The 13,759-nt window shown below is 51.5% G+C and overlaps 1 protein-coding gene across 2 annotated transcripts; it reads left to right on the forward strand.

Annotated features, from left to right (window-relative positions):
- The first annotated feature begins 349 nt into the window (after positions 1 to 349).
- RCN3 (reticulocalbin 3) lies at positions 350 to 8,762 on the forward strand. Of its 2 annotated transcripts, XM_086353627.1 has the most exons (7): positions 350 to 397; positions 825 to 1,072; positions 2,860 to 3,062; positions 4,073 to 4,245; positions 5,569 to 5,629; positions 7,766 to 7,965; positions 8,208 to 8,762. In XM_086353627.1, exons 2-7 carry the CDS (start codon positions 831 to 833, stop codon positions 8,313 to 8,315), a joined length of 987 nt encoding a protein of 328 aa, XP_086209753.1. In that variant the 5' UTR covers positions 350 to 397; positions 825 to 830; the 3' UTR covers positions 8,316 to 8,762. The 2 variants fall into 2 exon arrangements, with proteins under 2 accessions (XP_086209753.1, XP_086209755.1); XM_086353629.1 differs by lacking the exon at positions 825 to 1,072.
- Positions 8,763 to 13,759: the final 4,997 nt, after the last annotated feature.

The following is a 13,759-nucleotide window of genomic DNA, read 5'->3' on the forward strand; positions in this document are numbered from 1 at the left end:
ACCTGCGGACAAAGGGAAAGAGATAAAAATACATCTCCCGTGAGGCTTTGAAGCTAGAGCAACTGGAGGTGGTCGGGCAGGGCGCCCCGACGCCTGCCGGGAGTTGTAGTTCCCCCGGCCGTGTCTCTCCGGAGTTGCCCACTTCGCCGTCACCGGGAAGGGGCGGGGCCGAGCCTCGCGGGGCCGCGCTTTCCTTTGTGGACGTGGCGAGGGGCGCCCTTGGTCCGCCCTACTCTCCTTGACCCCGCCCCGTAAGGTCCTCAAGAGCGCTCATTGGCTGGGGGGCGGGGCCTCTGCACTTCAGGAGGCGGGGCCTGACTGGAGAGCCGCCAAATTGGGCATCTTTTTGGAGAACGCAGGGTGGAACGTAGAGAGCGAAGTGAAGCTATCTGACCCGGTAAAGGGAGGCGGAGGCGGGTGGCCTGTCCAGGGAGGACGGTTTGGGTCCGCTTGGGTGGAGGATTGGGGACCAGGCTGAAAGCGATGCCCGGGAACCTGCAAGATTTCTCTCTGGCCACGACCCTGCCCTGAACTACGCGTGGGAAGTGCGCCACGTCTCCCGCTTGAATCCTACCCTCTTGGGGTACTTCTCTGGGACTTCCTCAGAGGATTCAGTCCCCACAGCTGGTTAACCTCTGAGAATCCTGCCTTCCTTTCCCCCTTCCTGTCCCTTCTTGAGGCCCAAACTTTGCAACCAGCTACCAGCACTCTGTCCTGTCCTGGATCCCCCCTCCACCCCCCACCCCACACCCCGTCCCATCCCTCCCATCCCCTCTCTGTCCTTTCCTCTGTGACCCTGACTCCTAGCCTCCGCCACTCCTCAGGGACTGATGATGTGGCCACCCTCACTTCTGCTGCTGCTGTTACTGCTCAGGCGTGGAGCCCAGGGGAAGCCATCTCCTGACGCCGGCCCTCATGGCCAGGGGAGGGTGCACCACGCGGCCCCCCTGAGCGAAGCCCCTCATGATGACTCTCACGGGAACTTCCAATACGATCATGAGGCTTTTCTGGGACGAGAAGTGGCCAAGGAATTTGACCAACTCACTCCAGAGGAAAGTCAAGCTCGTCTGGGGTAGGAGAGAGATGGAGGGGAAGGAGGATAGTAATTTTCAAGAGGGAGGTTAGGGGAGCCTTCAGTGAGAAGGTGATATTTGAGCCACGTGGGTATATGGGGGAATAACATTCAGGCAGAGGGAACTGTAAGTGCAAAGGCCCTGAGGCAGGAGGGGGAATGATGTGCCTGGTGTATCTGAAAAAGGGAGAGGTCTATGTGACTGGAACCCAGTGAGCAGAGGGAGAAAGTAGGAGGTAGTAGCAGAGAGAAGAGAGAGAGATCAGGTTGTGCAGGGCCTTTGGGGCCCCAGTGAGATGAGAGCTATGGAATGGCTCTGAAGGAGGAGGTGAGCCAACTTTGATTTTAATAGGATCCCTCTGGTTGCCATGCAGGGAACAGACTATAGGGAGCAAGAAGTAGAGAGCCCATTGAGGAAGGGACTGCAGTCTTCCAGGTGGGAGATAAGAGACCAGGGTATCCTGACTCAGGGTGGAGATAGCCGTAGTGGTCAGCTATGCTGACTGGAATGTTGTGCATGGATGGAGTTGGATGAAGTAGGCAAATGCGTTTGTGGTCGCGCTTACTACAATGCCCAGCACCGTTCAAAGGGCTTACCAGGCTTAACTCATTTAATCCCAACATCCTCAGTCTGAGGTATGTTCTATTATGTATTCCCATTTTACAGAGGGGGAAACTAAAGCACAGAGAGGTTATATGACGTGTCCACAGTCACACGGCCAGCAAGAAGAGGCAGCAGGATTTGAATCTTAATGTCTGGCTCTAGAGTCCGAGCTCTTAACCACAGCTCGAACCTCTGGGTAGCCGGAGCAGAGCAGAGACAACATAACGCTGGAGGGACGGGTCAGCGACCTAGGCAGGGCTATCTCAAATTGGATTCTGGGGACTGGGTCAAGGGGCTTTGGGATGGAGACAGGAAGAAGGGCTCCGTCAGCGGTCGGGCGAGGACACAGACCAATGACGGGACGTTACCAGGGATGGGACTTGGGAACCGACAGGCGTGGCCTGAGAGAAGGGGCATGAGGTGGTGGCCTAAAGGGGCTTGACCTGAGACAGAGAGGTGTGCAGGATCAGGCTGGAGTTCGGAGAGGAGTGGATGAAGGCCGAGCCCGCCGTGTTGGGGGTGACAGTCATAGGGCAAAGCCTGATAACGGCTAGGAAAAACCAGGCGCAAGAGGAGCATACCTCGGGACTGCAGGGCTATTGGCCTGAGATAGACCCGCGCGGCCAGGGAGGGGGCGGGGAAGAGGGCGGAGCTAGAGGGGCTAGCGGGCCAGGAGATTGGCGGAGCCAGGGAAGGGGGCGGGCCAGAGACGGGGAGCGGTCCGGACCGCGTGTTGCCGTGGCAGTCGGAGTTCAGAGTGAATCTTGGGACAGGGAGTCTGCGGGCGATGGGCGCGGTGTGATTCCCTGCCCTCCGTCCCCTCCCAGCTCTTTCAAGTGAGAGATGGAACGTGCGCAGGGTTGAGAGGTGGGGCCAAAGTGGAGGGTTGGACCTGGATTGTCATGGGTCCTTCCCCCACGCCGGCTAGTTGTAGAGCGGAGCGCCAGCCACAGGCCCGCTGCATCTCGGCAGAGAGGTTATCGCCTTTGGGAGCGGAGCCTGGATTGAGAGGGCGGAGCCCTAAGATGGGAGTGGTCCTGGGATTGACAGACTCCTCCCCCCGGTTTGCCGGCGGGGACAGCATTTTCAGTCCTATATGGGGTTGTGTCTCCAGTGTCTAGAAGAAGGCGGGACCCGGGGTGGGCGGGGTCCGAGACTGACGTGCGCCCACTCCGGCTCGCAGGCGCATCGTGGACCGCATGGACCGCGCCGGGGACGGGGATGGCTGGGTGTCGCTGGCCGAGCTCCGCTCGTGGATTGCACACACGCAGCAGCGGCACATACGGGACTCAGTGAGCGCGGCCTGGAACACGTACGACACAGACCGCGACGGGCGTGTGGGTTGGGAGGAGCTGCGCAACGCCACCTACGGCCACTATGAGCCGGGTACGCGGCGAGAAGCGACCCCTGGTCCCCTCACACACCGTGACCCCGACATTTGTGACACCTTCATCCTGAGAACCTCAAGCCACGTTAACCAGATCCCTAACCTTTGACTTCTGACCCTTGACCAGGGCCCACCCCCAATCCCTGATCTCTGGTTTCTCATTCTGACATCCACTGGGGACCTCAGTTTCTTGACCAGGGACATCTAACCGCCGGAGCCCTATCAACCTGACCTTTGACCTCTGACTTCTCATCCTGAGAACCCCAAAGCCATTTCCTCTGCCTCTGCCTCTGAATTTCCGCCTATCATCACCAGGCCCAAGAGCCCAACATGGCTCTTATCCTCTGACACCTGAACCCTCACCCCAGCCCCCCTCCAGACTTCTTCACATACCCTCAGGGGTATCGTTCCACACTCAGAGCTGACCCTGACCTTCCTTTGCTCACAGTCTCCCATGACTCCCCAGGGTCCTCAGGCTCACCCAACCTCAGCCCCACATCAGCCCCACCTCAGCCAACCTTCCACTTTCAATTTTCTGCATTTTCTGTCCCAGCTAAATGGATCTTCTGCAGTTCCCCTGAACTCACCATGCTCTGCAAACCTCTGTACTCTGCACATATCATTTCCTTTGCTGAAAATGCTCTTCCCTTCCTCTGTTCCCAGCAAGCTGAGTCAGTAAACTGCACCAGAGTGTGACTTCAGGGCCCAGAGGGCCAGTGTCAACTCACAGTCCATCCTTCCTGACTGCATAACCTTGGGCAAGTGATTTCCTCTCTCTGAGAGTCAGTTTTCTTCATAAAGTGAGGACAAACAAGATAACTCACTGTAGTCGCTTCTTGGGAGAATGAATTGCAGTTTGTAGATAAAGAGCTTAGCACATCATCAGGTCTCACTACAAGGTTAATTACTGTTAATTATTATTAATCGGTGGAGGTCTCCCTGCCGTGATTCCCCTGAGTTAGATCCCTCTATCTTAAAGCCCAGTCCACCAAAACCCCTCCTTCCCCAGGTGAAGAATTTCATGATGTGGAGGATGCGGAGACTTACAAGAAGATGCTGGCTCGGGACGAGCGGCGTTTCCGGGTGGCTGACCAGGATGGGGACTCAATGGCCACTCGGGAGGAGCTGACGGCCTTCTTGCACCCTGAGGAGTTCCCTCACATGCGGGACATTGTGATTGCTGTGAGTGGGGCCTGAGGAATCCGGCTTCTTACCTCCCTTCCCGGGACCTAGGCTTCTGACGCCAAGACTTGCGTCCCAGCGTTTACCTTGGGGGCCCCAGTGCCCACCCTCCACCCCCTAGTGTCTAATATCTCCTAATCTGGCCTCTCCCTTACTTTTCTTTTTTTAATATTTATTTATTTATTTGGCTACACTGGGTCTTTGTTGCTGCACATGGGATCTTTAGTTGTGTCCTGAAAACTCTTGGTTGTGGTATGTGGGATCCCATTCCCCGACCAGGGATTGGATGCATGTCCCCTGCATTGGGAGCATGGATTTTTGGCCACTGGGCCACCAGAGAAGTCCCTGGCCTCCCCCTTTCTGTGCTCACATTTGGGATCCAAGCACCCAGGCTACCTTCAGAAAATCACCCCCCTCCATAACTGCCTTAGAGGAGACCCTGTCCAAGCTGAATCCCAGGAAAATTCCGACCCTAGACATGGAGTGTCCACTCTGAGGCCATTTCTGCTTGCCCCCCATCTTCTATTATTTTATGATTTTTTTTTTTTTTGCCAACTCTGTCTGTATTCTAGAGTGACAGGATTTTTTTTTTCTCTTCTCCCTCTTTTTTTTTTCCGCTAGACTTTAATCTCTAGAGCCATTTTAGGTTCATAGCAAAGTTGAATGGAAAGTCCAGACATTTCCCCTGTCCCCCTGCCCATGCTAGGGGTAGTTAAATTCTTCCACCTGTTCCACCTGGTGGGGGTTTCAGTATCTTTATTACATTAGACATCTCAAAGGATATTGCTCAGAATATTTTTTTAGTATTTATTTTTATGTATTGGGCTGCGCTGGGTCTTAGTTGTGGCATGCAAACTCTTTTTTTAAAATTAATTTATTACGTTTATATTTGGTGGTGCTGGGTCTTCAGTGCTGTGTAGACTTTTCTCTAGTTGCGGTGAGCAGGTCCATTGTCTGTTTGCGGTGAGCAGGCTTCTCATTGCTTCTCTTGTTGTGGAGCGTGGATGTGTGGGCTTCAGTTGTTGGGGCTCCCGGGCTCTAGGCAGGCAGATTCTTTACCACTGAGCCACCAGGGACACCCTCATGCAAACTCTTGGTTGTAGCATGTGGGATCTAGTTCCCCATCCAGGGATCGAACCCAGGTCCCCTGCATTGAGAGTGCAGAGTCTTGGCCCCTCGACCACCAGGGACGTCTCTATGGCTCAGAATATTATCTACAGCTCTTGAGAGGAACTTAACGACCAAACTCCTATTATTTTGTCCTGTTTGACTGCTTTCCTCTGTTTCTGCATTTTCTCAGCCCCGATGCCTCTTTCTCCCCAGGAAACCCTGGAGGATCTGGACAGGAACAAAGACGGCTACGTGCAAGTGGAGGAGTACATTGGTGAGTGGGCCAAACTCTCCCCCCGAGGATGCCTGTCCTCTCCCCAGCCAAGGGTAGCAGCTGATACGTATCAGCCGTTAGAACAAAGACCCTCTGGAGTGGAGGCTGCCAGAATCCATTCACCCGAACGCTCACGGAGCATCAGCTGTGGGTCAGGCCTGGGGGGCCTTTACCGATGATGTATACTTGCTGGGTTTGGGCACATTTTTTTTTAATTATGTATTTTTCTATTTATTTTTGGCGGTGCTGGGTCTTTGTGGCTGTGTAGACTTTTCTCTAGTTGCGGAGAGCGTGGGGGCTACTCTGTAGTTGCGGTGCACGAGCTTCCTATTGCGGTGGCTTCTCTTATTATCGAGCACAGGCTGTAGGGCATGGGGGCTTCACTAGCTGCGTCACAAAGGCTCTAGAGCTCAGGCTCAGTAAATGTGGTGCACAGGCTTAGTTTCCTCGGGGCATATGGGATCTTCCCAAATCGGGAATCAGACCTATGACTCCTGCACTGGCGAGCAGATTCTTTACCACTGAGCCACCAGGGAAGCCCTCCAGCAAATCTTGATCAAACACCCACTGGGTGCCAGGCCCAGAAAACATTTGTTGACTTCCTTTGGTGTGCCAGACCAGAAAAGCGTGTATCAAGCACCTACCGTGCGCCTCAGTTTCCTCATCTTGTAAATGGAGATAATAGACCACCTACCATGTAGGAGCTATATATATAGTCAACCCAAATGCCCATCAATGGATGAATGGGTAAACAGGAGGGGATCCAGCCAGGCCATGGAATACTGTTCAGCTGTAAAAAAGAATGAAGCACCATCCATATAACAATGTGGATCAACCTCGAGAACATCAGGCCAAGTGAAAGAAGCAGACATAAAAAGCCACATCGTACGTGATCCCATTTATCTGAAATGTCTAGAGTAGGAAAATCCATTGTGATAGAAATCAGATAATCGGTTTCCAGGGGGCTGGAGGGAGGGAGGAATAGGGAGTAACTCCCGAATGGGCACAGGTGTCTTTTGGGGAAATGAAGATGTTCTGGAACTAGAGGGAGGGGGTGACTGCACACTGAGAATGTGCTAAGTGTCACTAATGGTGAATCTTAGGTTGTCGGCTTTTTACACAATTCCAAGAAAAAAAAAAAGAACCCCATGTAACTTCCAGTTACTGTGGTCATCATTTCCCATAAGAAATGATGACTGGGACTTCTCTGGGGGTACAGTGGTTAGGACTGGGCGCTTTCACTTCCATGGCCACAGGTTCAGATCATGGTTGGGGAACTAAGATTCTGCAAGCCGTGAGGTGTGGCAGGAAAAAAGAAAAGCCTGAAGGTTAACTGGGTAATTGTGTGCCCAGCACCTGCTCCATTATTTTTTTCCCCTGCTTGCTCCATCTTTGATGACATCTCTAAGACAGCTCCCTGGTTCAAACCCTGAGGAGAAGAAAGCATTCTGTCCTAATTATGGTGGCTTTGTGTCTGGTATAAAAAAAGACTTGTCTGTTTGTAATGTCTTCCAGATCTATCTGTGGGCCCTTGGGGTGAAGGGTTTTGCAAACATTTACAAATGATTGCCACAAAGGAGGGGCTCCTAGAATCTTGAGGGATGTTCTGGATGTGGTGAGCTGTTCATAGTGTAGATTCAGAAGATCACCTATAAAAATTTTCACTCATTCCTCCTTCACATTCCTCCCCCACATGAGCACCTACCATGTGCCAAGCAGTGCACACTCTTGTGTCACGGGTGTATCAACCAAGTGGATGGATGATTCAATCAATCAAACGACCAATCCATCAGTGCAGTCAGTTTCAAGTGTAGCATAGGGATCACTGGAGAAGGGCATGGCAACCCACTCCAGTATTCTTGCCTGGAGAACCCCATGAACAGAGGAACCTGGTGGGCTACAGTCCATGGGGTCTCAAAGAGTCAGATACGACTGAAGCAACTTAGCACTCACAGCATGCATGCATAAGGGATCAGCTGTAAATCAGGTTTGTTCCTAATCAGATTTAAACAGAAGAGGAAATTAAGGCAAAGGACAGTGAAAGGCCCGGGATCCGGAAATGTCAGAACCAGGCTGGGAGGTCCCGGGAACCGCCCCTGATGTCACCCCCTCTCGCCCCCGACTCCCCCATCCCAGCTGACCTGTACACGGCGGAGCCCGGGGAGGAGGAGCCGGCCTGGGTGCAGACCGAGCGGGAGCAGTTCCGGGACTTCCGGGATCTGAACAAGGACGGGAAGCTGGACGGGAGTGAGGTGGGCCACTGGGTGCTGCCCCCCGCCCAGGACCAGCCCCTGGTGGAGGCCAACCACTTACTGCATGAGAGCGACACGGACAAGGTGCGCGGACGGGGCCAGCTGGCGGGTGGGTGGGATGCGCAGAAATGACCAAAACCCGGGCCTGGGGCTTTGGGGTTCTTGTTTGCAGAAAGGAAGAGGGACAGAAAATTTGAGATGGGGAGGGAGAAGAGGGGGGGACAGGGACTTAGAGGGCGATGGAGATCGGGAGGCCATCCTTAGTTTCAGGGACGAGCCTCCCGGATGGGGTCCATTGCCAGTCCCCTGACCTCTGACCCCCTCAGGACGGGCGTCTGAGCAAGGCTGAGATCCTGGGCAACTGGAACATGTTCGTGGGCAGCCAGGCCACCAACTACGGCGAGGATCTGACACGGCACCACGACGAGCTCTGAGGCCCATGAGCCCACTGCCGCCTCGTCGCCCCACGGGCTGACCTGGGGCGCCCCAGTGGCCAGGCCCCCACCTGTCCAGCCCTGCAGGAGGTGACACCGACCTCAGCGTCCCCCTGCCCCGGGCGCTCCACGGACTCACCACTGGGTCAACTTCTTTCCCTGAGACACTGCAGCCCCTCCCAGCTCCCCAAAGGGGCTCACAGGCCCAAATGATGAGATGAGGGATCACCCCTTTCTCACTGGCATAGTCTCCCAGCCCAGACCAAGGCCCCCCGACATCAGGCTCAGCCTCCAAAGGCCTCCACTAACCCCCCAGCTCCAAATCTGAGCCTCATCCCACACAACGGAGAAACACACCCCTGGGTGCCCTGAACTTGCCCCCAGCACCTGCCCAAAGGATGTCTCTTCTCTGCCAGGGAGGCAATAAAATCCAGTGCTGGGGCCTCAGCTGCGTGTCTCTCTGAAGGGAGGACAGGGGCCTCGGGGGCTGTGACTGGAAGAGGAACGTGTTGGGAGTTGGGGGACTGCTGTGGGCTGAAGGAAGGGACTAGGCATTTGAAGAGGGGGCTCTAGGGGTTGGGCAGGGTTTGAGGTTGTTCCTTAAATTATACATAATGACCCATCTCGGGGAACCCTGCCTCCCAGGTTATTGTTCGGTTGCTCAGTCGTGTCTGACTCTTTGCCACCCCATGGACTACAGCATGCCAGGCTTCCCTGTCCTTCACTGTCTCCCAGAGATTGCTCAAACTCATGTCTATTGAGTTGGTGATGCCATCCAACCATCTCATCCGCTATCATCTCCTTCTCCTGCCCTCAGTCTTTCCCAGCATCAGGGTCTTTTCTAGTGAGTCAGCTCTTTGCATCAGTGGCCAAAGTATTGGAGCTTCAGGTTCAGCATCAGTCCTTCCAATGAATATTCAAGATTCATTTCCTTTAGGACTGACTAGTTTGATCTCTTTGCAGTCCAAGGGACTCTCCAGAGTCTTCTCCAGCACCACATTTGGAAAGCATCAATTCCTCAGTGCTCAACCTTCTTTATGGTCCAACTCCCACATCCATACATGACTACTGGAAAAGCCATAGCTTTGACTAGACGGACTTTTGTCAGCAAAGGGATGTCTCTGCTTTTTAATATGCTCTCTAGGGTTGTCATAGCCTCCCAGATACTGAGCATTAAGCCAGAATACCTGTGTAACTCATGGGAAACCTACCTAGGTTCACCTGTGGGTGATTGTGGGAAGGAAGAAATGAACACATCCCCTCCAGGCTCTGACCCAGAACCCGGACCTGCTCTCTCCCCTCTTAGTATAAAAGAAGTCTGAATTCTAACTCAGAGAAAATGGTTCTTTGAGACACACTAGTCCACCACCTTCTTGGTCTGCTGACTTTGTGAATAAAGTCACTATTCTTTGCCCTGACAACTCATCTCTGATTTATTGGCCTGTTGTGGGAGGAGCAGTACCAGTTTTGGCAAAGCCAACTGGGAGCCTCCTTGCTCCTAGCCAACCCACCCCTGTTAGGGAATTTTGGGGTAAATCCCTAGCAGCTGTGAGACCACTTGTCCTGAGGATCTTCCCTTCAGAATCCCCCAAAGCAACACCAGCTGCCCCATCGCTTGGCAGTTGGAGCAAGAAATTGACCTGTGGGAGCCGCTGGGTTCCATACAACAGGGCAAGTCATTTCCGGAGGAAACTTTTCTTCCAGGTGGGGCTTTTTCCCTCCAGAATAAGCCAGTTTGTTTTGTGTTGAAGTGGGGTACCCTGTTGGAGAGAGGCAATGATTGCTGAACTTTTCCCTGAATTGTGAACCGGTTTGTCTGATCCTGGCGTTTGTGTGTGCTGTGTGCGTTTTATTTTTTCTTGTGTTTCTGTCTCTGCAAATTGAGGAATGTTCCGACTATCCCTAAAGAAAACCCTCTAGGGCACATCTTGGGTAGATGATCTGATTACAGCTACAAACCCATGACTGAGAGGCACATAATACTTAATGCGTAACAATGTGTGACCACAGTACCTGTTAGGATCTCCACAAGAGGGTTGGGGAGGGGTCATCTTGGGACTCTGTGCCCTGTGTACCGTCACCTTTGCTGTGTTAATTCCATCATCTGCAGTCTCCTGGGTCATTGGTCTGGATACAGCAGCTCTCCAAGGAGTCACATTGCCCAGGGGTTGAGTTGATGGTTCTTGTGATACGTAAAACCTCGAGGCCAAACTTGAGGATTTATTTAGAGTTCTGCTTGTGGTCTGGGGTTTTTAATTTCATTTTGCTTTGGTACCATTTCTTTATTTACACACTGATGTCAAATGGAGGAAAGGAAGACAGACACAGATACACATATACAGACACACTTGCTGATAGACACACACACAAACACCTGTCCATCCCTGTCCCTAACTGGGAGAAGAGAAAGGTTTTACTTGGATCCTAAAATCACTGAAGGAATTATCCCAGAATTCAGCCCACTTGGTGGATGCCAAGGCCAAAAGTCATCTTTTAATGGTTAGAGATGCTCAATTGCTATGTATGGTTTTACAGGAGTCTTTGAATGGCTCTGTAGCTATTCTGTGGTGAAGCAAGGAAGAGTAATGGAATTATCTAGGTGCAAGCATTTGTATATGACATCAGGGTGAGAAAAAGACAGTCGTCACTTAATGGTAATAGAAACCCAAGAGAATATCTATCACACAGGAAGAAAAGGAAGGGAGCGAGTTGACACAGAGTTGACACAAAGTCAGTCTGTCCACTGAGGATCAGCACATAGGCTTTACTCAAATGCCTTAAGCTGTGGGAAATTTCAGATACCAGCTTGTGCATGTGGACAGTTTTTTTTTTCAGGACAAGTGGAGGCATTTCCCACCCAGACAGAAAAAGCCTCTGAAGTGGTGAAAACCCTCCTTAAAGAAATTATTCCCCAATTAAGATTACCTTACAGCCTTCAATTTTCTTGGGCTCCAAAATCACTGCAGATGTTGACTGCAGCCATGAAATTAAAGACACTTTCACTTTGGGGGGGAAAAAAATGACAAACCTAGACAGCATATTGAAGAAGGCAATGGCACCCCACTCCAGTACTCTTGCCTGGAAAATCCCATGGATGGAGGAGCCTGGTAGGCTGCAGTCCATGGGGTCGCTAAGAGTTGGACACGACTGAGCGACTTCACTTTCACTTTTCACCTTCATGCATTGGAGGAGGAAATGGCAACCCACTCCAGTGTTCTTGCCTGGAGAATCTCAGGGACGGCAGGGCCTCGTGGGCTGCCGTTTATGGGGTCGCACAGAGTCAGACATGACTGAAGCGACTTAGCAGCAGCAGCAGCAGCAGACAGCATATTAAAAGTCAGACATCACTTTGCTGATGAAAGTTCATATAGCCAAAGCTCTGCAAGGAAATCCAACCAGTCCATCCTAAAGGAGATCAGTCCTGGGTGTTCATTGGAAGGGCTGATGCTGAAGCTGAAACTCCAATACTTTGGCCACCTCATGCGAAGAGTTGACTCATTGGAAAAGACTGATGCTGGAAGGGATTGGGGGCAGGAGGAGAAGGGGACGACAGAGGATGAGATGGCTGGATGGCATCACTGACTCGATGGACGTGAGTTTGAGTGAACTCCGGGAGTTGGTGATGGACAGGGAGGCCTGGAGTGCTGTGATTCATGGGGTTGCAAAGAGTCGGACACGACTGAGTGACTGAACTGAACTGAACTGAACTGAATGGTTTTTCCAGTAGTCATGTACCGATGTGAGAGAATATAAAGAAGGCTGAGTGCTGAAGAACTGATGCTTTCGAATTGTGGTGCTGAAGAAGCCTCTTGAGAGTCCCTTGGACTGCAAGGGGATTAAACCAGCCCATCTTAAAGGAAATCAGTCCTGAATATTCACTGGAAGAACTGATGCTGAAGCTGAAGCTCCAGTACTTTGGTCACCTGATGCGAACAGCTGACTCATTGGAAAAGATCCTGATGCTGGGAAAGACTGAAGGCAAAAGGAGAAGAGGGTGGCAAAGGATGAAATGGTCAGATAGCATCACTGACTCAATGGATGTGAGTTTGAGCAAACTCTGGGAGATAGTGAAGGACAGGGAAGCCTGGTATGCTGCAGTCCATGGGGTGGCAAAGAGTTGGACACGACTTAGCAACTGAACAACAACTTCCTTCAAAGGGACAGTGTCCTTGCTCTTGTCTCCAGTGTAACCAAACATATCTAAAGGATTACAAATCAATTGGAAAGTATATTCGTCCTGGAGATTACAATTAACAGGAAAAACTGAGAAAATGAATCCTATGTTAAAGAGGAGCATTAGTAAAATATGTCATGAGACTAATTTAACTTTGGGTTAGGCCTAGACAGTAATTGTTTTGTCTTACCCAGAGTTTATAATTGTTACCTGTTGGAGGGTTGGAATTTTTTAATCTCTGTGGCTCAAAGCTTTTAATTATAACACACTGCCCCCTAGTGGCGGAAGGTGGAGACTCTGTTTAGGAAGTTCAGTTCACTTCAGTTGCTCAGTTGTGTGCGACCCTTTGTCACCCCATGGACTACAGCATGCCAGGCTTCCCTGTCCATCACCAACCCCCAGAGCTTGCTCAACCTCATATCCATGGAGTCAGTGATGCCATCCAACCATCTCATCCTCTGTCGTCCCCCTTCTCCTCCGCCTTCAATCTTTCCCAGCATCTGGGTCTTTTCTAATGAGTTAACTCTTTGCATCAGGTGGCCAAGTATTGAAGCTTCAGCATCAGTCCTTCTGATGAATATTCAGGACTGATTTCCTTTAGGATGGACTGGTTGCATCTCCTTGCACTCTAAGGCACTCTCAAGAGTCTTCTGCAACATCACAGTTCAAAAGCATCAATTCTTCGGCCCTCAGCTTTCTTTATGGTCCAACTCTCACATCCATACATGACTACTGGAAAAGCCATAGGTTTGACTAGATGGACCTTTGTCAGCAAAGTAATGTCTCTGCTTTTTAATATGCTGTCTAGGTTGGTCATAGCTTTTCTTCCAAGGAGCAAGTGTCTTAATTTCATGGCTGCAGTTACCATCTGCAGTGATTTTGAAGCCCAAGGAAATAAAATCTGTCACCGTTTCCATCATTTCCCCATCTGTTTGCCATGAAGTAATGGGTCAGATGCCATGATCTTAGTTTTTTGAATGTTGAGTTTTAAGTCAGCTTTTTCACTCTCCTCTTTCACTTTCACCAAGAGGCTCTTTAGTTCCTCTTCACTTTTGACCAAAAGGGTGGTGTCGTCTGCATATCTCAGGTTATTGGTACTTCTCCCGTATAGGAAGGAGTAGGGCAGATTTGTAGCTTTTTGAGAGCTGCATGGCTACTTGATGCAAAGAGAAGAACCGACTCATTGGAAAAGACCCTGATGCTGGGAAAGATTGAGGGCAGGAGAAGGGGGTAACAGAGGATGAGATAGTTGGATGGCATCACCAACTCA

The sequence above is a fragment of the Bos grunniens genome, chromosome 18 (genome assembly GCF_055505025.1).
Source record: "Bos grunniens cultivar Pamir isolate PY7600 chromosome 18, Bosgru_T2T1.0, whole genome shotgun sequence".
Classification (NCBI taxonomy): Eukaryota; Metazoa; Chordata; class Mammalia; order Artiodactyla; family Bovidae; genus Bos; species Bos grunniens.